This window comes from Pteropus medius, unplaced genomic scaffold (assembly GCF_902729225.1).
Source record: "Pteropus medius unplaced genomic scaffold, Ma_sr-lr_union100, whole genome shotgun sequence".
NCBI lineage: Eukaryota > Metazoa > Chordata > Mammalia > Chiroptera > Pteropodidae > Pteropus > Pteropus medius.
The window spans coordinates 7,767,794-7,794,754 of record NW_024344371.1 but is presented as its reverse complement, the minus strand read 5'-3'; the positions used below and the strand labels follow the sequence as shown (position 1 = coordinate 7,794,754).

At 30.9% G+C, this 26,961-nt stretch overlaps 1 protein-coding gene across 5 annotated transcripts in view; it reads left to right on the top strand.

Annotated features, from left to right (window-relative positions):
- Positions 1-26,961, top strand: part of STRN3 (striatin 3) — a 77,943-nt gene that overhangs the window by 30,865 nt on the left and 20,117 nt on the right. For 3 of the 5 annotated variants that reach the window (XM_039870468.1, XM_039870470.1, XM_039870473.1), the window contains exons 2-8: positions 2,039-2,142; positions 2,597-2,670; positions 6,465-6,546; positions 8,844-9,017; positions 13,645-13,774; positions 14,997-15,138; positions 20,190-20,300. In XM_039870468.1, coding sequence (XP_039726402.1) covers positions 2,039-2,142; positions 2,597-2,670; positions 6,465-6,546; positions 8,844-9,017; positions 13,645-13,774; positions 14,997-15,138; positions 20,190-20,300 — 817 coding nt within the window. The remainder of the gene's footprint in view (positions 1-2,038; positions 2,143-2,596; positions 2,671-6,464; positions 6,547-8,843; positions 9,018-13,644; positions 13,775-14,996; positions 15,139-20,189; positions 20,301-26,961) is intronic. The other 2 variants (XM_039870469.1, XM_039870471.1) reach the window with 1 other exon arrangement.

Genomic DNA, 26,961 nt, shown 5'->3' with positions numbered 1-26,961 from the left:
TCGTAGACACAGAAAACAAACTAATGGTTGCCAGAGGGGAGGTGAGGTAGGGGAAGAGCAAAAAAAGACGAAGGGAAATAAAGGTACAAATATCCAATTATAAAGTAAGTCATGGGGATTTAATGTTCAGCATAGGGAATATAGTCAATAATATTGTAATAACTTTATATGGCAACAGATAGTTACTAAACCTATGGTGATCACTTCATAATGTATATATAAATGTCAAATCACTATGTTGTACACCTGAAACTAATACAATACTGTATGTCAACTATAATTTTAAAAAAAAAATTGTCAAATATATGATATTGGAAGAAGCTGGATCTTTTGTGGTGAGCATGCAATAGAATATATAGATATCTAATTATAATGTTGAACACCTAAAGTTTAATGTTATTAACCAGTGTTACCTCAGTAAATTTAAAAAAGTTTGTGGACATAGAGTTCATAATATTCCTTTATTATCTAAACAGTATCTATAGGATCTTTACTAATGACTCTTCTTTCACATTTGTTATTAATTTGTGCCTTTTCTTAGTTAGTTTACTTAGAAGTTAATTTTACTGATTTATTTCAAAGAATCAGCTTCATCGATTTTTTTTCCTGTAATATGTTGATTTTTTCCCCCTTTTTCTATTAAATTTATTGGAGTGGCATTGGTTAATGAGATCAAATAGGTTTCAAGTATACAATTCAGTAATATGTCATATGTATATTGCATTGTATATTCACCACCCAAAGTTAAATTTCCTTCTGTCACCAAGTATTTGACCCTCTTTACCCCTTTCTACCTTCTCTGCCCCCCTCGCTTGTGGTAACCATTAATCCACTGTCCGTGTCCATGAGTTTGTCATGTTTATTCGTTGCTTCCAGTTTTATGTAAATTGGTAAAGCCACTATGGAAAACAGTATGGAGGTTTCTCAAAAAATTAAGAATAAAATTACCATATGATGCAGCAATCCCTCTTCTGGGTATTTACCCAAAAAACTTGAAAACATTTATCTGCAAGTATATGCAACCTGATGCTCATAGCACCATTGTTCATGGTGGCCAACACATGGAAACAACCAAAGTGTCCTTGGTACATATGTACAATGGAATATTACTTAATGATCAACTTTAGTCTAAAAATAGTAAATGGAAAATGTCAGAAATAAGCGATTCATAAGTTTTAAATTGCACTCCGTTCTGAGTAGCATCATAAAATCTCCAACTATTTTGCACCTTCCTGCTCAGGATGTGAATCATCCCTTCGTCCAGGGTATCCATGATGTATATGCTACCTGCCTGTAAAGTCACTTAGTAGCCATGTCGTTTATCAGAGACAGACCATATTCACATAACTTTTATTACATTACATTGTTATAATTGTTCTTTTTTACTATTAGTTGTTTTTGATGTCTACTGTGCCTAATTTATAAATTAAACTTTATCATAGGTATGTATAGGAAAGGACATAGTATATATAGGGTTTAGTACTATCCCAGATTTCAGGCATCTGCTAGGGATTTTGGAACATATCCCTTTCAGATTTGTAGAGTACTGCTGTATTAGCAGTACTATGGCTTTGTTGTTTCAAGAATTGAAACAGTTTGGAATGGGGTGGGTATAATGGAAAAGATCATAAATTTTTAAGTATTCCATGAAATAAATGCTTTTGAGGTATTACTGTTTATTGAAACATCTCATTTTGGGGGAAATATATATCTGCTTGTGAATATAATATTACTTTTCAGTTCCTTCTGATGTGTTAGGAATTAGATACAATTTTTATGTATAAAATTTTCTTCAAGATTATGTAAATTTATTAATATTAGTGACCTTAAGGACTATAAGCAAGTAGTTAATTTGTAGTTATCTTTATTTTTAAAGTGCTCGTGTTATCTGACAAAGTTTGATCAACTAGTTTTGTAAATTTTAAGTCTTGCTGTGATAAATAAAAGTGTAGAAGTTTACCTTTATCATTTTCCTTTTTTCAGTTTCCTATGTATAGTTAAGAAAAAATGAAAATAAGTGGACCATTTATATTTTTAGGCCCGAATAGCATTTTTGCAAGGAGAAAGAAAAGGTCAAGAAAATTTGAAGAAGGATTTAGTAAGAAGAATAAAGATGTTAGAGTATGCATTAAAACAAGAAAGGTATGTATGTCTCATTTTATTATATGAATAAAATAAATTAAGACATTATCTCTCTCTTTTATATCATTGTACAATGTATTTGAAAGCTCTTTGAAAGATACAAAACCGTGCTCAAAATGCAAGATGATATTTTGATTTGATTCTCATATGAGAAAAGAAAGAGAGATTAAAATCTTTAAATTGAAATAACTTTTTGTAGTAAAATCTAAGTTTTGGAATTTTTTAAAAACAGGAAAATTTTTTCATTAACTGGGTATATATGTTAGTTGGATAATTTACCTTTTTTTTCCTTTTAGAGCAGTACATTTTTTCTTCCAACTTCTTTTGCAAATAAAGTTTAAAGAAACAGAGATTCATACCATGTTTTAGTTATTGGAGAAACATACCAGTATTTACTTAACTGTGTAGAAAAAGAAAAATTTTTTCTTTCAACAATTTATTTTTAAATTTTCAGGGCCAAGTATCACAAATTAAAATATGGCACAGAACTGAACCAAGGTGATTTGAAAATGCCAACCTTTGAATCAGGTAAACTCTATTCTTATTTATGGCCCCCTCCTTCAAGAAAAACTGGTTTAAACTCATTTTTATTTAACAGACATGTTCTCTTTCCCCCCATTTTACCTTAGTTGCATTGGTTAGTCAGATGATTGACTGTTGTACTACCGTCTAAAATTTTGGGGAAAATAATAAATAAATAAAAGTAAGTAGTTTTATCTACATCTCAATCTTGAGATGTTTTGTCCTATTTTCCTTGTATCAAGACCTATGTAAAATTGGATACATTTTCGGTAGCAATTAAGAGATGGAAGGTAATGAAGTAATAAATAACTCTTCCTCCACCTGTAGACAGTTCTTTTCCCATCTTATATAGGCTTCGTTTTTTTATTAAAAAGTTATTTTTATCTAGAGAGGCTTTGGTTAACTCATTTTAATACTAAAGAAATTGGGTATTTAATTGAATTAGGAAACTATACTGGCAGCTAAGTAAGGAATAAGAAGGAAACAGTTATCTCACATTGGCCTTGTTCTTTTCTAAACAGATAGTGAATCTGAGAGTAGTATCTGATGAACAATTATGCAGAGAAGAGAGGGCTGGATATAGGAAAGAGCTAACAGTTTAATGTTTACTTTAGGGTTCCGTATAATTACAATTTGAGTAGTCTAAAAGTCTAATAAGTAAGGAATGGTTTGATTTATATAATATTTGGAAATATTACTAGCAGTTTCTCAGATATATTTAAAACCCATTTATATGCACATTTTGATGGTACAAATTGAATTCTTTCCTGATCTTGGATGCTAGTTACTAAGACGAGAAAAAGATGTCTTTATTCGGATATACAATTTTTCTTATCCTTCTATAGCTGTTTCCATATCTAAAGAGTAAAAGCATATATGGTAGGGACAATAAAACTTATGTAAGGATTCTTTTAAATTTAGGTATTATAGTAAATTTTAAAAATTTAGTTAATTTGTTTTTAGTTTGATGTTAAGTAGAACTAGGCAGAGACACTCTATACATACAGCCTGCAGTTGATTTATTTTTGGGTCTTCTCCACTTTCAAATATGGCTAGAATATTCACAAAATAAACCATCACTTTCTAGAACTCAAGGGCTGTCCCTCAAATAGTCTGCGTAAATGTGAGGAAGGAGGCTAGTTGCAGGCACATTGTTCCCAGAGCCAGAGTCACAATTGGCTAGCTGTTTTTAGTGCAACAGTTTGTACAAAGCAAAATAATTAGCAGATAAATCTCTCTACCCACAACTGAAGTCAGATAAAAATAGACTTGTTTTAAACTTAACTATTAAAACTTCATCAAATTGATGAATAAAATAACATCAAGTATTTTATTTTTAGGAGACACAATAATAACAAAGTAGATCATTTTTACAGAGGTAGAAAAGCTATTCAGAATGTTTAGTGAGAAAAAAACAAAGGGATCGGCAAAAATACATGCAAACACCACATAAAATCATTTACATCAAAGTGTGTAGATAGAGATAAACATTAAATGAATCAGTATTGCCCTTTATAGGACTAAATGTAAAAAATGTAAAAAAAAAAAATGCAAAATATTGATTTGGAAGAAGTACAAGAGATGCATATTTTTATACTCCCGTCTCAATAACCCCAATATATATAATGTAAACTTAACCTTGTAAAAAAGGTTATATCAAAATATGTAAAGCGCTCTTTTTCCCTACATTTAGGGAGAAAAAACCTGTAACAGTAGAAAAATGGGCAAAAGAATTGAAAAGGGACCTTATAAAATAGAACATCCAAATGGCCAATAAGCATATGAAATGATGCTCAATTTTATCAGTTATTGAGGAAATAAAACTTAAAGCCATGGTGCAATGTAGTTTGACACCTGTGAGAATGGCTAAAATGTAAAAGAAAAAGTCAAGTGTTGGTGAGGAGTGGAACACGTACAAGCAGAATTTGTAGACTTACTGGTGTTGGAATTGTAAATTGATAGAACTGCTCTTGAAGTCATTTGTCAGTGGTATTACTAAAGGGAACATAGCATACCCTGTGACCCAGTAATTCCTTTCCCAGATATTCCACTCCCTAAATTGCTTACATATGTTCATCATAAGACTTGTATCATTACTTTTAATAGTTAAAAACGAGAAACAACTCAAACATCCTTCAGCATTAGAATAGATAAATATATTGTGACATTCTAGCATAATGGAATTTTGTTGCTATTTCGCAACAAAAATGAACAAACTAAATAAACGACAACATGGATGGCTCACATAAAATTGAAAATTGATATAAATGATTTATTGTTATGAAATTTAAAAATCTAGTTTTTAGAATTCAGGATAGTGTTGATATGCCCTTCTGGGAATATCTAGTGACTGGAAAAGAACACCAGGAAAGCTTTTGGGATGCTGATAATGTTTTGTTTCTTCATCTAGGTACTGGTTACATGAGTGTGTTCAAAAATTCATTGAGCCGTATGCTTACGATGTACTTCAAGGATGTCCTTAGCAGCATTATTTATAATAGTGGATAATGGAAACTAATTTCAACATTAGGGGACTGGTTAAATTAAATAGGTATATACTTTCTATGGAATATTATGTAATCATTTTATATGATGTTAATCTTTTTATTGCCATAGAATGTACAAGATACTTTTTCAAAAGCAGCTTATAGTGCATATACACAATGGCCTATTTTTTTAAAGGAGGGGAGAAGCTTACATATATATTTTTAGACGGAAAATATGGAATGATAAACTTAAATAGTTTAGTGATAGGATTTTGGGCAGTTGTATTTTTTTTTATGTCCTTTTTTCTTCAATGATTATGTATTATGTATGATTAAAAAATAAAATGGTATAAATAGAAAAATAGAGGGACTATTAGAATGAAATAATTCTAGAAATTATAGAAATTCCTGTATTCAGGGGAAGAATAAGAAGATATTAATAATAGGATCATTAGGTTAGGGTTAGAGAAGTAATACCTGCAGAGAATATTTGAATTAGGTATTTTTTCATGTGACTTGAGTCTAAGAGCCTTACAACTGTGAGCCATTTTAAATTCTCAACATTCAGTATGAGGACTGATCTTTAATGGCCCTTTATGCTTTATCTTTATTTCGAATTCATGGGAAAATAGATCTATAACAGCATTCGTGCCAATAAATTTAAATTTCAGTCTAGGGATACTTATTGAGAGTTTAACCCACTTGAAATTATACGATTTACTAAACTCTTCTTTAATTCGTACACTTTGTTACCTGAGAATAAAAAGTGACTTTTTACCTGTAGTAAAAACTATTTTATGCTTTAACTTTTAGTTCTAAAAATGAAATTGATTATGTGAAGTCTTGTGATACAGACTTAGAGTCTACTGGTTGCAACTCAAAATTAGCTTATTTAATAGTTTTATATATGCCTAATTTCTTAACAGATATTGAATGTGAATCGCTCATTTAAATGTTAAACATAGCTTTTTGAGGTTAAAAGTATTCAACTCAGCAGAATTTTGATAGTTAAAAAAAAATTTAATAATTTTTCAGTTCAAACCCTGGGCTTTTGGTTTTTGAATCCGTGGTGGTAATAGTTAATGTACACTTGACTTCTCCCAATTTTAAAACAAGAGGGGGTAGTACCTAAGTGTTTGGGTTATTGGGATAAACACACTTAAAATGAATGACCCACAGTAAATAATAAGTTAATTTTGGTTTATTTTTGTGCGAATTTATCCTTTAAAGAACTTTGGCAGTATTTTCGATAGTCGAAATAATGTGTATGAAACTTTCTTTTTGATATTGTTGTTTGTTTGTGTTAATTTTTAGAAGAAACCAAAGACACAGACGTTCCCACAGCGCCTCAGAATAGCCAGTTAACCTGGAAGCAAGGCAGACAGCTATTAAGACAGTGAGTAATGGTTTATTTTGAGCTTTAAGGATCTAGATGTGATGTGCTTATATTCAGTCACTTTGCAAGTGAAAAATTATTTAATGATAGTGGGATAATGTGTGTAGTTTTCATGTTGCTTTTTTTTATGCTTTGTTAGATGCTTCAATTTTTTTAAAGTTTGTTTCCTCTGAATGTTGATCTGAACATTCCTCAGGCTGATGTTTTTTTATTTGTGGGGTAGAATGTTCTAAAGACTGCATTCTTTGAAGGCCAGAACAAAAGCAATATAGAGTTCATACTGTAGACACTCCCATGCCCATCACTGCAAAATTCACGTATTTGGTTTTAAGTGAAAGTGTGACTGGTTTAAAGAAGGAATTTAACTGGTTATCTGAAACTTCAGAAATGGCTTACCAAATCCTACCTTTAATTTTTGAGGCACCTTTTTGGTGTTTGAAATCTTTGTTGTATTAGAAGTACTGTGGCAAATCTTATTTATTGTCTTTTATCTATTCTCCTTTATGTTTTGAAAACTGGTACTTCTGTGCTCCTGGTGTCCTGGGTAATTTACAGTTACCCAACTTTCTCAACTCTAGACATTTCTACCTTCATTTCAGTAAACCCAGAGAAGTGTGGTCAGCCCCTTGATCTTGTTGTTACGTAGAACTACCCTAGCCCTGGAATATTCCATGATCCAACAGTCATCTTATATTCCACCTCTCAAGTCAATCCCCATGTGTTTGTCCTCTCACTTTACCTTGATATTTAGTTGCATAGTATTTCTCTCAGATATGCCTGATCCCATTGCTTGGATTTATATTGTCTCTTCTCACCTTTCTCTAAGAATAGTTTATTTCCATAGTCGTCTTTATGCATTTCTTACCTGTCTAGTCTGTTTTCCATTTTGATGTTCCCTTGAAACTGCTGTCACAAATATATTTAAAAGACCTTTTTTGTTCAATCTTGATCTTTTGCAAATGTGGGACACTAACTATTTTATTCCATTTTGAAACTCTTTACTTCTGTGATACCACTCTCTGCTATCATTTGCCTCTCTAATTTCTCAAGTTCCTTCTTTTAATTTCCTATGTTTTCCCTTATTCTTAGCCAACTAAATGTTTGTATACCCAGACTTTCTGTTCTTATTAAGCTTTTTTTTCTGGATAACGTCATTTAAATCTGTGGCTTCAAATACCATCAAACATTAATGACTCCCAAATCTGTATACCCAGTCAAATCTCTTCTGAGCTTTTGACCTTTCTTATTGTTGTGTATAATAAACATTGACACTTTCATAGACACTGCATGATTATCCGATAGGTACCCGAGAAACCAGATGTTAACCCTTCATTCTTCATTTCATTGAATAGAACTACTATCCAACTATCCAAGCTAGAAATCTGAAATAGTTCCAAAATTCTTATGTCTTCTTTCATTCTACTGCCATATTTATTAGTGTACCAAGTTACTAAGATTATATTTTGCTTATTTTTCTCATGTTTACTTTCCTCTTCTTCAGTTTTACTTCTTGCTGTGTTAGTGCTCTAACCAGTCTTCCCATCTTTATTTTTCACCTTAAAATCTTTTGTTCTTTTTGATAGCTACTTTTCAGTACCGTTCCTTAGCTTATGAAATACTTTAGGAAGAACTTTTTAAATTTGTTATGCAAAGCCATTCATGAACCATATATATTTATGTCAGAATTGGGTCCTTTTCATCTTTTTCAGTCTCATCCTAGATCCCAAATTAAGTACTCTGGTTCAGATATACAGAAAATTTGAAGATCGTGGGATTATAGGAATGCCATGATATCTTAGATCCTAGAAGAAGAACTGTCAGTCTACCTCTGGCTAAGAACCTAGGTTTAAACTTAGCATATCAAATACATACATACATACATACCTGCCTACTTACCTACCTACCTACCTACCTACTTACCTATCTACCTATTAACTTAGCATGACACTCTTCTGAGGTTTAGTTCTACTCATTCTCTACCACCTTCTGGACTTTAAAAAATATATATATGTCATCAACTCAAGAGCCTCTTAAGGGTCTAGGGCTTTTTAGGTTTAGGATAATTGGTCCTTAATTAGTGTTGACCATACTATACCCTTCCTTAATTTTGGTTTGTGATTGGCCTTGTTCTCTTAAAACTGGAACTAGTCTATAGAGAAGACAGTTATAGAGGCAAAAGAAGAGTATATTTTATAGGATTATGGGTTTTTCTAAAATCTGTTGATATAATTTTGGATTAACAAGTTTGCAGGTGTTAACAATGTGTAAGGTTTAATATTTTTAATTTTCTCTTACAGATATCTTCAAGAAGTAGGTTACACAGATACAATATTAGATGTACGGTCTCAGCGGGTAAGGTCATTACTTGGATTATCCAATTCTGAACCAAATGGATCAGTAGAAACAAAGAATTTAGAACAGATCCTGAATGGAGGTGAATCTCCTAAGCAAAAAGGACAAGAAATTAAAAGGTACGATCTATAAGTGTAGATTAACGCTGTTTATATAATGGGTATTATGAATCTCTTTAGCTTCTTGTTACTACCATTGACGGTTTTTAAGGCAGGTAGAGTTTAGATTTACAGACTTCTGCACCTCCCCTTAATAATACCATGGGCAAATAAATTTTTTATTTAACTGTTTTTAAAATTTATCTTAAGTTTTGATGCCAGGAAAATGACTGTAGTTTTGAAATAGGTGCAAAATTAAAATCTGAAGGTGATTTCATGTAATTCAGAGCTATTTTAACATCCTGGTTTTTAAATTTTTGCTAGAGTATTTTCAGTAAATTATAATGCTAGTCTATAACCAGAGTAGCAGTGCTTATTTAGACACTAGTGCAAAAAGAACAAGGCTTTCCATTGAGCTCACTCAGAAGCTACCAGATATTTCTTTTTTTATTTAATATCTCAATTGAGGTATAAATTAAATATCACAAATTTCACCCATTTAAAGTAAATGGTTTAATGGTTTTTAGAATATTCACAGAGTTGTTTGGCCATCACCACAATCTAAGTTTTGAAAATTTTCATTGCCCTAAAAAGAAATCCCCTTTTCATTAGCTACCACTCCCCATTCTTCCCTATACTCCTCCTACCACCCAACACAATCAACTTTACTAATCTCTCTGTCTCTATAGATTTGTCTGTTCTGGATGTTTCACATAAATGGTTATTTTGTGAGTGGCTTCTTTCACTTAGCATAATATTATAAAGGTTCATCCATGTTATAGCATGTGTCAGCAATTTATTTCTTTTTATTGCCAAATAATCTGCACTTTGAATATACAACATTTTGTTTATACATTCCTTGCATAAATGTAGGTTGGTTCTACATTTTAGAATAATGCTACTTTGAACATAGGAAAAAGCAAAAAGTATGTATTTTTAATTAAACTTCATTGAACATAACACAAGTGTGGACATGTTTTCAGTTTTTGGGGGTATATACTTAGGAATTACTGACTGAATTACCTTTTTGAGGAGTTTCCAAACTCATTTCCCAAGTGGCTGGATTATTTTTCATTCTCACCAGAAATTTATGAGTTCTGATTACATCCTTGTCAATTCTTGTTGTTTGCTGTCTACCAGATATACTTTTGGTTAATACAGACTTATTAAATGCAAGCAATCAAGCAGATGGAATTCCCCCCCCCCTTTTTTTTAACCATTATATATTATGTTGAATAACATAGGTTGGAAGGACAAAGAAAAGAAAAAGGATTGGGGAAAAAAATAGAATGAGTTCATTTCAGTTCTTGTAGAGCTTAAATTAATAATATAGTATATTTGAAACTTACTGGATTTCATTAACCAATGTCACCATAATAAAAAAAATAAAATAAAAAGTAAAATATATATGATGAGCATTGTTATATTTATAATAAGTGTAAGTTATTTATAATAAAGTACTTTTCTCTTTCCTAAATAAATAGATAAATTAGTCCCCGCCCCCAAAAGAATAATATGTACATTATGCAGTTATTTAAAACATGTTCTACAACTTTCAAGTTAACAAACATGAGCCTTTTGTTTAAGCTTTTTATTTCTGAGAAATGAGATCTCTTTAATAAAAACAATTTGGCATCGAATAGAGCCCTTATTTTCTTTGAATTTCAAGGAGCATAGAATGTTTTTGTAGCATAAAAGAAAAAGCAAAAAGTATGTATTTTTAATTAAACTTCATTGAACATAATGTATTTATCTGTATTGTAGCATATGACAAGATTTTCATCTTTTTTATGAATGAGTAATATTCTGGTTTGTGTAGATATGTGTGTAATACACACACACACAGACCACATTTCATTCATTTGTCCACAGACATTTACATAATAGTAGTTTTTAATCAAGGTTGATCTCCTTCTTAATGAGTATGCTTAAATATTCTGAGTCCGCACTAATGGACGTGTGTATGGTTCATTTATTATCAGGGTATTCGAAAGCCCCTAGGAATAAGAAATGATCTAACATGTTGATAGAGATTTCAGCAAAAAGATGCTTATCACATTCTTATTTTTAACAGTAAAAATTCAAAAGCAGCCTTAATATTAAACAGTAGAGGAATGGTAAATTTTAGATCATATTATTAGAGGCAGTGTGCTTAATGGTTTAGAATGTGAATTCTGAAGACAGACTGGGTTTTTGAATTCTGATTTCACCACTTACTAGCTGTGACTTTGGGCAAGGTACTTTACCTTCTTTTGCCTCGGTTTCCTTATTTGTAAAATGCTGATCATAGGGTTGATGTGAAGAAGAAATGAATTAATATGTAAAGCATTTAGAACAATGTTTGGCACATAGTGTCAGTTATGATAAAATATTGTGTATCCACTTGAGATGTGACCCCACCAAGAATAATGTTTACTAGATTCTCCTGAGTGAATATCACTATTGAATTTCTTGGTTTATTTTAGGGGGATATATGATGCATAGTGCATCATATCACAAAACATCCACTTTATGAAGATTCCTTGGAGGAGGAAGTCCTCTTAGATCTTGTAACTGGGAAAGCTATCTTGCTTCCTAGTCATTGGTCTAATTTACCTTTGAACCTCCATTTGCTCCCTTTTTCTTTTTACTCTGGAATCTTGCCAGATTTGTGGGAAAAATGCAGTAATTCTTTTAGAAAATGCAGTAATTCTTTCAGCCTTTTACTTGACAACCTTACCCTTGGCTTCATTTTCTTTTCCCTTCATATGGATATATTACTTTTTAAAAATTCTGTTGATTGCCTTTTTAGAATGACAGAGGATAGTAAATAAATAGTTGACAAAGAAAATATACCATAGATGGAGACTTCCACTTAAGTATGGTGGATTAAAGGCACCTCAACTAAAATGACAAAGACTTTTTAAGATTAATTAACACATAAGGATAAAAAACTGATTATGTAGAAAGAATGAGGCTACTGTCCATCAGATAGGGAGAATTTAACAGTTTTGGAAGCTGGAAAGAAAATGGAGGAATGTCAACTGAGCTTAAATCTAAATGCATTCAGGAGCAAGAGGAAGAAGAAAAGGAACAAGACAATTTAAGTCCCATCATGCCAGTAGAACTCCAAAGGCTAAAGAATTAGAGGTATCAGGTATATCTGGAGTCAGGTTTAGAGGGGGGTATGAATAGAGAATTGCGTTAAAGTTTATGTAAGAGACAGTTAGAATCTGAAACCCCCTCTTTTATCCTGTGCAGCCAGTTGACATCCCTTCCCTATTCCAAAGACTGGTGGTATATTTTCTGGGGAAGTTGAACTAATGATTTTTTAAGAAATCAAGCAACTGCAGGGCCAGTTACACTGCTGAAAACAGGATCATCTGAAAATCTACAGCTGAGCAGTGAGATCCTGTTTTCTGCTGTTTGGTTTGTAACATATTGGCAGCTAGTCTTAGATCTGTTCCAGACAAGATATTGAAATTGATCACATTAATAAAAGAGACCTAATGAAACTGACAATTGGGATCTGCCAGTGAAATGGTTAAGGCCTCTGTCCTATCATGCAGAAGTGAATCCAGCTGCTTGACAAGACTCATTGATGTACACAATACATCCAGTTATCTTTTCAGTGCCTCACACCTAAGGAAAGACTTTTATATGAAAATTGGAAATTAAAGAAACCAAACAGAAAAAGAACTTAGAAAACAGGAAACAGAAGACTTCCAAAACTATATTTAATCTTCTGAGAGAACTGAGAGAAGATAATACATCTACAAAACAAATGGAATGTTATTTTAAAAGGTCTAATCAGAGATCAAAAAAGAGCTAATAAAAATTAAAAAGTGTGATGAAATAATTGTTATGTAAAACTTGGAAGATAAGGTTGAAATGGCTCTCCCAGAAGAGGGAAAAGAAACAGGACTGAAAAGCTAGGAAAATTCAAAGATTAGTTCAGGAGAGCCAGCATCTAACTAGGTGTTTCAGAAAAAAACAGGTAATAAAATGGCCTTGGAAAGATTATTAAAGTAGTAATAAAAGATAATTCCCGGGATATATTTACAGAATGTATTTCTAGGGATTTTTTCCCAGATTGAAAGGATTCCCCCCAGATACACTATAAAATTAATTTTAAAGATATCTGTACAGAGACCATCATCATGAATGCTAAAAAGAAATAGCATGTTAGCATGCAAGTAAAGTCTCGGGCCCTTCACAGTCCATAGTTGCTTTAATTTTCATTTTCCTAAAGACTGATGATGTCAAGTGTTTATGCCATCCATAAATCTTTTGATGCAGTGTATATTTGAATAATTTTTCCATTTTTTTTTTATTGTTTCATTTGTTATGGTTGAGATTTAATTGTTCTTCGTATATACTGGGCACAAGTCCTTCATCAAATACGTGACTTGCAAATATTTTCTCTCAATCTGTGGGCTTCTCTTTAAATTCTCTAACAGTGTCTTTCAAAGAGCAAGTTTTTAATTTGGGGAAATCTGATTCATCAGTTCTGTCCTTTATAGATTGTGCTCTATTTGACTTTTAAAGCCATGCACGTGTATTGCTGTCATTAAATACAGTTTTAAGTGTTTTTTTAAAATAGGAACCAGAAAGAAATATCAGAAATAACCATTGGAATATATGGATTTATCTGTTTCCCCTCTTACAGGCCTTCTGGTGATGTTCTTGAGACATTCAATTTCTTAGAAAATGCTGATGACAGTGATGAAGAAGAGGAAAATGACATGATTGAAGGCATCCCAGAAGGAAAAGACAAACATCGGATGAATAAACACAAAGTAGGAACTTGATTTTCTATTCTTGTTAGCTAAAATGTATATACTCATGTATTTTGAATAGAAATTTTCGTGATATCTTTAGTTATATTGGGAGTGATCCTTTCTTTTATGTCACTGAAAGTTTTATATATCAGATCTTATGGAGTTATCCTTATATCGTAGAAATTAATATTTGGTGTATTAGTCACTAACTCACGAAAAAGTTTGTTTTTATAGTCTAGTGGTTTGAACCTTCATTTTTTTAAAAGCAGCACCTTCTCCACTCCTGCCACAATTAAACACTGTTGTAGTCTTTCTCTTCATGTACAGTAAGCAGGTGATAAATTAACTGAAGCTTCATTGGGAATACTTCCACCCTAGTTGAAGGAGTAAACTATGGACTATAAATGTACGTGTCAACATTCTTCTTTGATAAGGATTAATAATTTACTTTTGATCATAACCTAAGAAATAGGTTTATCTATTTTAGTGATAGTGTGGATTAGCTATAAGAGCAAAGAAGTAGATTAGGTGATCTATTTGTGAATTACCATAATATAGTATTTCAAGTATGTAAAAAAAAAAAACCAAAACAGGTTCATTTTTGGTTCTTTGGGATGTCGTAGTGATGTGGGGAAAATGCCAGTGTTCCTCAAAAGCTTCCGGTCTATAAAAGCGGTTTTTAACCATTTTGCCACATTTTATATGTGTTATGTACTCAGTATGTGTAACATGGATGAATATACATTTTACTCCTTTCCTTTTTTATTTGATTCTGGGAGGTAAAGCCCTGTTACTGCTACCACAGCTATTGGCCTGCATTAGTTAATATCCTTATCATCTGTGCCGTATTCCTATAAGTTAGACTACATTTGCAGTTCAAAGTGTGAGTGAGGTCAGTTCAGCACAACATATCAGAATGTAAGTGAATGGGTCTTTAAAAGGGTAACTGTGAATATATTATACTTGACGAAATTAACTATTCTTGGTGATTAGAGTTTTAATCCTTCTTATTACACCACATTACTTGCATCACATCTTCCAATGGTCTTCACATAGCACTGTTGAAAACATTTTATCTAGGGTATAATTTAGGATTGGAGAGTTACAGGGAAAATATAAAATTTTGTACTTAAGTAATTTAAAAATGGAAGTGCAAATGTAAAGATAATTGTGTGAAAACATAAAGGACCCCTTTAAAATTTATGATAAAAGTAATTCTGGGCTTATGTTACATTTGCAGATAGGTAATGAAGGTTTAGCTGCTGACCTAACTGATGATCCTGATACTGAGGAAGCACTGAAAGAATTTGATTTTTTAGTAACCGCTGAAGATGGTGAAGGAGCTGGAGAAGCACGGAGTTCAGGGGATGGCACAGAATGGGGTAAGGTGATAAAGAATTTTGGGGGTGGGGAAACTGCTAGCCCTTATAGATGTATTATTATTAAATAGTGTATGTGGAATGTATGTATCTGAATGAATGTACACAAATGATAGCAGCTAAACTGAGAGCAAGAGGAAGCGGTATTGAATAATTTCAGGGTGTTTTGTGCGGGTTTATTTAGATTGGATGACTAAACTTTCATATATGGCTTTTGGTGGATTTCGATTTTTGAAATTTAACTTTTAATCACGTTAGAAATTCAGTTCTTTTTCTCAGCCGATTAAAAAAATGAGCGTGTATAGTTTTTAAAATTCTCATTATTTAATTTGGTAATGAATCTAGGTTTCAAGAAGAATTAACTCTTTCAGTATACCTGTTAGGTGTTATCTGACTTACTGCTAGGAAGTAATAAAGCTGATAATCCTGAATTGTAGCTCTCTGTTGAACAAGATTTAGTGAAGGTATTAAACTTTATTATATATAATCAGTGTGTAATGTTAAGGCCTAGCCTTTGGAAGTGATATGTAATACTAATAATAATCCAGCCATAACTTAAAGGGAGAAAACCCAGTTCGGTTTATAGAGGGTTAAAAACCTCATTAGAAAGTAAAATAAAAGTGTAAAAATTATTTTAACATAATAGCTGAGGTCCAGTATGTTGTTCCTGTTAAAGGTTCATTCAATCATCTTTTAATACCAGGATGTTATCTGGTAGGTAGATCTCAAATTGTGTTTACAGAGCTTTATTAGAGAAGGTTACTCAGTACCTTAACATATTTCACATGAACACCAGCTTTGCTTAGTTACTAGGAATTATCACTGGATTTTTAAGTACTATTTTGGTGATAGGAAATGTCACCAAACCGAATATTGCTAATAGGAGGGATAAAACCTAATAGATAGTATATTTATTGACTATCCTGATACATACTGAGTACTTAAAAGATCTGAATTTTGTTACTAGGTTTCTCATTGTTTATAATTATAAGCATTGTTTCAGACCTTCACTTCTCTCCTAAGTGAAAAGAGAAGAGGTATGTTAATTGAAAATTTGTAAAAACTCTACCGTTACTTTCTAGACTCTGAATATACATTTTTGTACTTAGTTAAAAATGGCTATATTCTAGAATTTTATTCTTAAGAATTAGCCTTGCTCGGGAGAAACAGTAAAAGGATCTAAGTTTTCTTTTAGCTTCTCTGTGCAACCCATTAAATGTTGGAAATACCTTAATTTTTTTCCCAGTAATTTTTAAACTACCATTTATGTTTTTCTGAATTATTTTATAATTGTATAGATATATTTAAATCATATATATAATTTTCTAATTCATGTATGTTTTAGGAAGTTTAGAACCCACTCTGTATGTGAAGAAGAAAATTAAATCAGTATAATGCTACTATGTAGAGAGAACCATGATTTTAACATTTATATAGAAATATATGTATATGTAACAAAGGGTTTTTGATGTGTGCTGATTTATTGCCCACACCTTCTACTTAACATATTATTTTTTGCAACATCATCTTTTAAATAGCTGCATAATATTCTATCAGTATGTTCCTTTATTTATTTAACCAAGCCTCTGCTGATGTACATTTACATTATTTTCATTAAAAAAAAAGATCAAAAGCAATTTTTGAACATTTGTTAGCTAAATCTTAACACATATCCATTCCTATTTCCTTTGCCTAAAATGGCTGAAAGTTTAACTCTCAGTCAAAAGAATATACAAAAATTAACAGTAATTTAATTTGTAAAATATGGCATTATATCTTTAATAAAAATACCATATTATATACAGTTGATTTATCCTTCTGTCCAAAGACAGACTATATGGTGCAGTTTCTAGAGAGGAACTAATTAGTGAATGACGGCTCAATACATTATTTACTTTTAGTAATAATATTCGACAGTGATCTGAATCTCTTTGTGTAAATAGAGGTAACTGACAAAGTCTCTTCCTTCCGGAAGAGACTGAAACATCTTTAAAGCATTTTAAGTTCTTAATAAGGGAAAGGGCTCTTTTAAGACCAAAATAGTTCAAGAAGTTTTTTTCCTTAAGAAATGAAAACTCTTAAAGGATCTTGGCTGTGTTTTCGAATTTATCTTTTCTACTCCATAGGTGTCATACTCAGTTTTTCCAAAAACGAAAAGAATAGATATACAAACACTCTTGTATATTTAATTCCTTTACTTAAATTTTGAATTTACTTATAAATGGGAAGGTGGTGGTTTTCATATTTAAGTTACTGAATAAAGGGTACAGATTTTTTTTTTAAAAAAAAATAGTCTGTTCTAATGAAACGTATTCCATATTCACCTACTTTGGATAATCTTGCTATTTTTTATACTATCGATTTGATAGTATTTTTTATACTATCAATCATATATCTCTAATTTTGAATCTTCTTATCCTATGAAACCATGGCTTTTTAGAAAGCTTTTAAATACTGTTTTTCTTATGTTATCTATGTTAAGTAGTCTGAGTTGAATTTTAGTAGTTTTTAGTTCTTTTACAATCAAAAATATTACTGGGAATTTTTAATTTTGCTCTTTCTCTCATGAAGACTAGACACTTTAAGGACATTTAGTTATTTTCTCCTACACTTATTATACTTATCTATAGAAATTTATAGGTCTACAAAATGCAATTAGTACCTAAAAGTTTATAATTAAATATGATGGTTTAAGTACTGAATATCTGTATAAAGTTAATTACAGATTTATGCTACGTTAAGTAGATTTCTATAATTTCTCTGCTGTGGTAGTTAGAATTACCATGATAGAATTTTATGTTTTTATGGTTTTAAGTTGTCAAGGGTCAGTTTTTTTGTTGCATATTTGTGTTTTCTTTTAAACAAAAAAAATTGCTGTAACTGATTCAACCTCATTTCTTGGTATTTTTTCCCCTGTAGATTTTTTAAAAACAGAATTAATATGTAGAAGATTATGCTGGCTCTTCCCTTTTGCTCTTAACTATTTCTTATAAGCAATATCAAATCAGCTGTTATTACCAGGCAAGTTTCAGGATGTTGTTTGTGCACATCTGCATTCACCAACCTGTTCTTTGCACTGCCTAAGTTTACCTTTGTTTTCTAGACTTGAGGTTATCTTGCAAGTAATATTTGTTTTTTTCCTTTAGCTTATTTTTTATTCCTTTTGCTTTTTTCACTCCACTACCCTTTGCTACTTTAGTGAGAGCTACTCACAGCTAATTTTTTTTCTACAAAGGTCTTCTAAAAACCTGGCTATCTTATTAAATTTTTCTGTTTTATCTAATTTCCTATATAAAGTTTATATCACTTAAGTTTTTTGTTTATTTATTTCTAAGAGGTTTCAAAAGTATTTGCTAAAAATGCGTCATATTGTCTTGCTTTAAGTAGTCACTTAAAGAATTGTTAGTTTTATTATGATGAGTGCAAATGATTAAGTCTTTAGATCACATTTTTTCTTGGAGTATTCAATAAGTTGGCAACTCCTGATATAGCATATTTTTCAGGAAATTTCATAATTAGAGTACATGGAAAGTGAATTTTCTATTTAAATCAGTATTACAACTGTATTAGAAACAGTATACAGTTTACAGATTTGACAAATCTTACATATAAATTTCAGTCTTGAACAACCTAGTGTCGGGGAATTCAAGTTAATAAATTAAAGCTTTGGATTTAGCCTTTTACATACTGACTACTTAAGATCGTAGGAATATCCATAAGGGAGACAGTGATAACAGTTGTAGTAGAAAAGACTCAAGCTACAGTAAATAATGGAATTTCTGTGTGCCATTCAAATATGAGTATTTCTTAAGTTTACTACGTATAGCAATCTATAGCAGAAAAAAAAGGCTTTTTTATGTCATTGTATAAATTAAGTCATAGACGCCTAGGGTGTTTATAAGACTTGTGAACCAGAATATTTTTGTCAAAATTTTAACAAGTATATTTTCCCTAAAATCTCACTATTCTGTCAGTCTTGTTGATTGACTTAACTTATATATTTTGGTGTAATTTTCATTTAATAACAGGGTTGTATAAACTCCAAGTTTTATTCTGTAACAGAGTATTAAGCTTGCTAATAACATGGCTGTTTTAAAAATAAATAGAGGAAGGAAAAACCCTTAATGATTAAAATAATTCTAATAGACATTTTAAAACTGCTTTTGAATGCTGTTTTTCCTCTTGTTTACTATAGAGTTTTTCCCACACACAAGTATTTATTCAAACAAATATGGATTTGTTATATTTAGCTAAAATAGCTGACATGTTATCTTCAGCAGATTCACAGCAATGTATGTTTTCACTTCTTCATGCTTGTCGCTTTTATCGTACCCTAAAACAAATCAACTCTAAAAAAGTTCTTTGGTGGAATTTGAGTTTTTTTGTCTGTTTTTGCTAATTTTAGTTATAGACCAATGGAAGAAGATAATGAGATGTTGAAGTATTTGAGTGGGGTGGGGCAGAGGTGGTGATTCTCTGAATGCTTTGTATGGATTATTTGAGACACTGTTTTGGAACTATATGTATGTATGTATTGGATTAGAATGCCTCCCCATTAGTACAGTTATCCTTTGCATGCAGAATCAGTGTGACAGAAGGTGCATGAATATTTTCATCAATAAAACAGCACTGACCTTTCCAGCTTGCACTTTTGAGTAGTTCGCATGTAATTCATTCATTTGCTTTTAAGATGCTGGCTGAATAATTTTTATTAACGTTTTTATAAAGATGCAGTGATCTATTTTTTATAGCATTAGATTTTTAATGTCAGTTCATTGAAAATATCAGTTATCGAAAGAATAATAACCTTCAAATTTGTGATTCATAGAAATGAAGCACCATTTAACTGTCGTATTAAATGTTTAGAAATTTATGAGATGGGCATTTAGAGTTTGAGTTGTGAATACCAGAATTGAAACTGCACCTTTAAAATACTTTGAGTATATGCTGTTAGTACATATTTATTATGACTATGTAAAGCTATAACAGTTTACTGCCAACAGCTTGTATTGCCAACTGCTGATTTTTTTCTTTTAATAATATGCTGCATGTAGATAAAGATGACCTCTCCCCAACTACTGAGGTTTGGGATGTAGACCAGGGACTAATAAGTAAACTGAAGGAACAGTACAAGAAGGAACGAAAGGGGAAGAAAGGGGTGAAGAGTAAGTGCAGATTCTCTTATAATTTTTGTATACCAATCTTTGAGAAAAAAAATTCTTCAGTTCTGTTTTTTTATGTACTTTTTTGCTTTATAAAAGGGGCAACTAACTTTAAACTTTGTCTGTTGTATAATTGAAATTTATTTGACTATAACTTAGATCTGTTATTAATCAAGTAGAAAATCATTTTAAAATGTGGATAAGGATGAAGGAAAGGTTTCAAGGTTTCTTTTTTGAGGAGGGGTTGGTAAGCTTTAAAAAGTTTACCAAATTGTAAGAATTATTGGCCTTCGAATTAAAGATAATGGAAATTTGTTCAAAAGGGAGAAAATATAAATCTATTTTTGATACATAGAGTATTATAGCTATAACCAATTCATAGCCAGGTTAACATTTCTTAGTTTGGGAATCCTGAAATACAATGAATAGGAAAACCCTTTCCATAATTTTTGCTTTCTGGCCTAATCCAACCACAAACAGTAGCAGCAAAAAAAAAAAAAAAATCTCTCGGGTAGTATTTTCTTGGCTACTCTGGTAGAGGAAGACCTAAGGAGAAGGGATGTGGTGGCAGTAGGGTTTGTTTGGTCAATAGCTGGTGTCTTTTGGTGCCTTGATGTATTTTTCACTATGTTGTATCCTGACTGATGTACTGTAAAAGTATAAATTTAGCTTTAGCACCTCTTAGAGAAGTAATTCATTTTCATTTTGTGAATCAAACTTAAAAACAGCCACGTGAAAAATATCTTTAGACCTGTGACTATTAAATGGAGAAACTTGTAACTTATTTTATTTTGGGGAAACTTTATTTTTAACTGGCCACCAATTCCTTCTAGTCTAACTTTTTTGACTGTCAAGGAGAAAACAGTGGATGACAAAGGCAAAAACCATATAGGCATTCTTTCATATTACTTTCTCTGATAACAAATTAGTTTATACAATGGCGGGTGTAATGGTGTAAGTTTCCTCCAGTAAAGCATTTTTTGAATGGTTTAATTCATTGTGGAGGCAAATAAGCAGAGTTTGGGGAATTTATCTTAGGCGATTTTCTTTTATAACTTTATGCTAATTTATGTTACTGCATGTGAATAAAAAGACAAAGCATTCTCTAATAAATTTTAGACTGTATGGCAAACTGCTTATTGTATTTTAAAACATCAAGTGCTGGGCAGAGGCAGTGTTCTGCTCTAACATCATTTACCAATATAATTCATGCATGTTGAGTATAAGAGTACTTTTGCATATTTTAATATAGACACATGGAATTAGAATTTCAAGATTTAAATCTCTTTCTAAAAAAATAAAGTAGTTTATTTTAATATTACATTGCTAATTCCGTGTATTCATAAACTGACTAATCTGCTGAAGCTTTCTTTAGAAAATTTCAGATAATGTTGCTTTTAATTTAAAATACCCCATTTTTTTCCTTTTAAAATATAATTAGATCTATATGTTTTTGGGGGTTTAGAAATTTGATAAAGTCAACTGAAGATCTTTTTTAGTTGTAGATTTTAAAGTTTTCTAAAAAAATGTTTTTTATTTTAAAAACATACCTGTTTGAGAAATATTAGAAACAGATGATGAGAAATATTAGAAACACCTGATGAGAAATATTGGAAACAGATGAACTAAACTACATTTTAAAATCCCCATAAAATTTTAATTAATTTTCCTTAATAGGACCATAATATGCAAAGTTTTGTTATTTGCCTACTTGGCTAGTAGCTTAAATAGAAAGTATCATTTTAGATCAATAAATATTCCTCTATAACATTTTCAGTTTTTTGTTTTTGTTTTTGTTTTAAATACGCTACCCTATTGTCAAACAGAATATCGGAGAACCTAATAGCAAAGTGGGTGAAAGAGAGCTACTGTGATTAAATCAGGAGCTGGGGGATCCCAGAGTTATGCCTTGAGGCTTTTATGTCTCAGTGTGATTTTATTATCCACGTGTACTATATTATTCATTTTGTCTTTTATTTATTTTTTCAAAAAATGAACTAACTTTGCCTCTATAACCATAAAAACAACACATGCTTATTATTCAGATGATATAAGAAGTATGTAGAAACAAAAAGTCAAAATCACCTGCAGTTCTGCCACTTAGAGATTAGTATTTTGCACGGCATATATTTTTCCAGCCTTTTCTAAGTGCATTTATACATAAACCTTTTTAATTTTTTCATCAAGAATGTCATATTTAACTCATTTTTTCTTAGTTTTATAATCATTTAAATAAAATATAATTTTAGTATTTTAATTTTACATAGTATTGCATTTTGTGAATTTAACCTAGCCTCCATCAGTTAAACCTTTAGAATGTTTCTCATATTTAATGTTTTTGTAAACGTCAGTGTCTGTACATAGATATAAAGATGAAGTTTCCAGCAAAGTATCTCAGGAACGAATAATTAGAGAATATATAGAATTCAGTAAGAAAATTTTGGCTTGAATTCCTGCCGTAGTGATAAAATTTAAGGAATTAAAAAAATTTTTTTAATTGATGGATTATAAACTTTGAATGGTCTTAATCCTTATAGATCATAATATTAATACTGAGACAATTTTACATGAAAAATATAATTCATAAATTTTCTAGCATTCTTATTATCTGTTTTTGTTGGTTTTTATTTTGACATTTTCCCACATGAAGATTTGTACAAGTTAGAATAATTTGTAAACTTGAAGCCTTTTGATTTTTTTCCCCTTTATTCCAAAAGGTGAATGAATCTTACCTACTGCATCATAACACTACTTTTCTAAAGATTATTTTTTCGGCTTCTTAGAGGGAAGAAAATTATTTGTTAACTTTATCATATGGATCAACAGATGTAATCCAATCTAAATACCTTTTTTTAAGGTAAAGAAAAATGTGGCTAGAATGTTAGCTTTTTAACTTTGTAAAGACTCAGTTGCGTTTTGACTCTTAAATGGAAAGCCTTCTAAAATCAATCTGAGAATCTAACATTTATCTGTCTTCTAACTTGTTCACTCTACTCCACCCTTCTTTTTTCCCATCTGAGGCAAAAGAAAATGACTTAAAAGTGACAACCTTGCCTTGAATTATAGATACAGTTCATCATTAATTTCTTGCTAAGTGAGGCATACTTAAGAACTGTAAGTTATTAATACTTATAAAAGATAAGACCATGAAACTGAAGAGACTTGATGCAGTTATTTTGATCTTAGGTTTCAAATGGGTTAAGCTTCCTTTTCTTTTTAACTGTTTATTTTGACATAATTTCAGACTTAAGGAAAAGTTGCAGGAATACTACAAAGAATTCCATGTACTTTTCACCTAAGTTCTCCAAATGTTAACAATTTACCATATTTGCTCTATCCTTTTTTCTCTGTAAATACATACATTTATGACTTTGAACAGTCCAGAAAACAGAGTAATTTGTAGACATATTGCTGTTTAAATACTCTAGAGTATGTTGCAAGACCACAAAGATATTCTCTTACATGACCACAGTATGATGCTGAAAATCAGGAAATTAACAGTGGTACAACACTATTATCTAGCCTAAAACTCAGTTTTCTTTCATTTTTAGATAATTTCTAAGCTTTCTATAATTGGGGAAGGGAGTTAGGGGCAAGTTCTAAATTAATTAACCTTTTGTTAAAATGTTGGTCCGATAGGATTTTTCTAGTTTTCTTTGGTCTCCATTTTGCTATATTTTATATCATAAAAATATGTAATTCAAAATGAATAACAAAAATCACAGTGTATATAGCATTTGAAGTAAGTATGAAGCGTCTGAAATCTGGCATCTTTATTTAGAATATGAGGGAGGAGTTAAAACTAAAGATTTCCCTCGATATTTGATATTTGTTTCAAATTGGAAAGTTTAGATTATGGATTGTAATATATTTTTCTTTTACAGATGCCCTTATGGCTTATTGTTATTCCTATGCTATTTTATGCCTATTAAATTGAGGCTAATTAAGATTAGATTATTTTATTTCCTTCAAAAGATGTAGAGGCTTTCCTCATTTCAAAGATTCACATTCTGAAAATATGTATGTTTTACAGTGCTGGTTCTTAGTGATTGACTTATCTTAGTTTTTCTAATTATTCTAATTTATCCTGACTTTCTTATCTTTTCTATATATAGAGTATGATTTATATGTCATTCCTATTCTTTCCTTTACTGGTGTTATAGAATTGCTGTACATCTTCTGACTTGATTATCAATACATTGGAAAAGGGAAGTCTTAACTTTTTAAATATTTCTTTTAATATAAACTATAAGTGAGTATCCCTGGATCTTTTTTTTAAAGTTTCAAATTAATATTTGTCATTTGCTATCCAGATCCAAGATTGCAAAATGTCATCAGGAAATGTAATAGTTTTTGTAAGGTGTGATTTTAGTCCAAATAACTTTGTATTAATATTTTTGATACATTTAAGAAGAATTTATTTTGTAGCAGTAACTTTGAGCTTTAAAAAAAAAACCCTTTGGTGCACACTATAAAGTATCTGTGATGATAAAGCTGCTTCTATTTAGGAGAGAATATAAATTCAGGGAGCCCATAAACTGTTTAATAGTCTCTCTCCTGCAAAAACACAGTTGTTTTACAGCAAAAGGATATTGTTTTCAGCTAAGAGATGCGGTTGTTTTATTTTTCTGACTTTAATTTCACACTTTTAAAACAACAGACCATTCAGTTCTTCAACTCAGAATCTTTTTTTTTTCCTCACCCAAGAAAATCTCAATTTAGGCATTTTGACGAGGGTCAGAAAGTATGAGATTTATGCTCTTTCAATCCGTATGTTTTTTTAAACTGCAGGATCACTTTACAGCTTAGTTTTTTTTCCTTAATATTGTGGTGTCATTTTTTAAAAGATGATGGTTGTCATGTGAAAGCTTTATTTTCATTAGAATTATAGTCAAAAAATAGAACACATCTAACAAACATGACATAACTAAATTCTTATTCTAAAATAAACTTATTTTTCCAGATTGCCTGCCTAACAATGTTTCACTTCAGAATATACAGTTGAGTAACAAAGAGAAGGAACATTTGAGAAAAGGAAAACAGATTTATTTTAAAAGTATTATTTTATTTAGAACAATAGAGTGATAGATAAATTTCATATGTCTAGACTTGGCACTATATTACACTGAGACTAATGTTTGGCTGTAATAGAAAAAAAAAAGAATTATATAATTTGGGATCCTCAGTTTGAACAATAACTTTCATATTGTCTTTGACTTTTCTTTCCTTCCATATGTTCTAGTCCATGTGTTCAGGGAGAGTATGACTTCATGTTATCTCTAGTGACAAATTTTTTCTTGTCTTAATTGCATTTGACATTAGCTATCATATGATGAAATTATTTTTAAGATAATAACTAATAAAGTGAAATTTTATGATACACAGAAATATAATAAGAGTGAGCAGGAAAAGATCAACAAAAGCTTTACAGAGTAGATGGAACTGTTTGGAGGATTGAGTAGAATTATGATAGGCTGAGATGCATGTTAGAGGATAGAACTTTATGTCTGTGTGTATGTATATGTGTAGGAAGGATTCTCACCTTTGTGAGGGATAGATGAGGACAGATGTGACAAAATACGGTAGAAATAACCTTGGTGAATGTTGATACTATAGGGAAATGGCTTTGACTGGAAAATTAGAGAGATTTGTATTATGTGGCATTAAAAGATGAGGAAAAAAAATAGGATCAGATCATGAAACACCTGCAAGGTTAAGTACAAGACTTTAGTTAGTCTTAATCCAAAGAGTGTTGAAGTACTACTGGTTTTTGAGTAGGGATGATAATTAATGTGATATCAAATTTGATTGAAGGCAAGTGGAGCTGGGACATAGGAAAACCAATTAGGAATCTATTGCAGTAATTTATAAGAATGAAAGCTTTGATTAGAATAAAGTCAATATAGAGAAAGAAATTAATCTGAAGATTACTTTAAGAGAGGATTCTTTTTTAAAACAACCCCTACCCCCATTTTGTAAGTTGAAGAGGAATTATTGAGATGTGGTTGCAAAATTTTAAGAACAGATCCAGTCAATGGTGGTGATACTCATAAGTGGGAAAATTATAAAGGAGAGCTATTTTGTGAAAAAGGATAACATTTATATTCTTTCATGTTGAATTTAACTGATGATCAGACATTCAGTTGACAGTTTTTCATTTATTAGAGAATTTGTTACAGTCACTTCATTGTCAGGGAAAATCTTCAGATTATACAGAGTTTCTCCATTGTAATTATTATTTTAGAAGATTCATAGTACTTGTTAAATTGTATACTTCCATACACAAGTAGAATTGCTGAAGCATAAGCATTTCTAAGAAGTTAGGGATTACTGTAAAATAGAGCTAATAAATGTGTAAGATTTTTTTTTTTTTTTACATTAAGTCTTAACCATCTCGCTGCCTGGCATTTTGTTAGGGATACTTAGATGAATGATACTTCCTATAGAATTACAAATATTCTAATAGCTATAGTGAAATTTAATAATTACATAGCAGTCTAATTAGTCCATAATTGTTGACATTAGTAAATATAAGGTCATAATGTGTGACCTTAGATTTGCCTATTTTGTTTTTACTTTATACCGACTATAAAGCATTTTCTTTTGTCTTTTCAAATTATTTTTTCTGGCATTCTTAAAACTTTTTTAAAAATACATGAGAGAT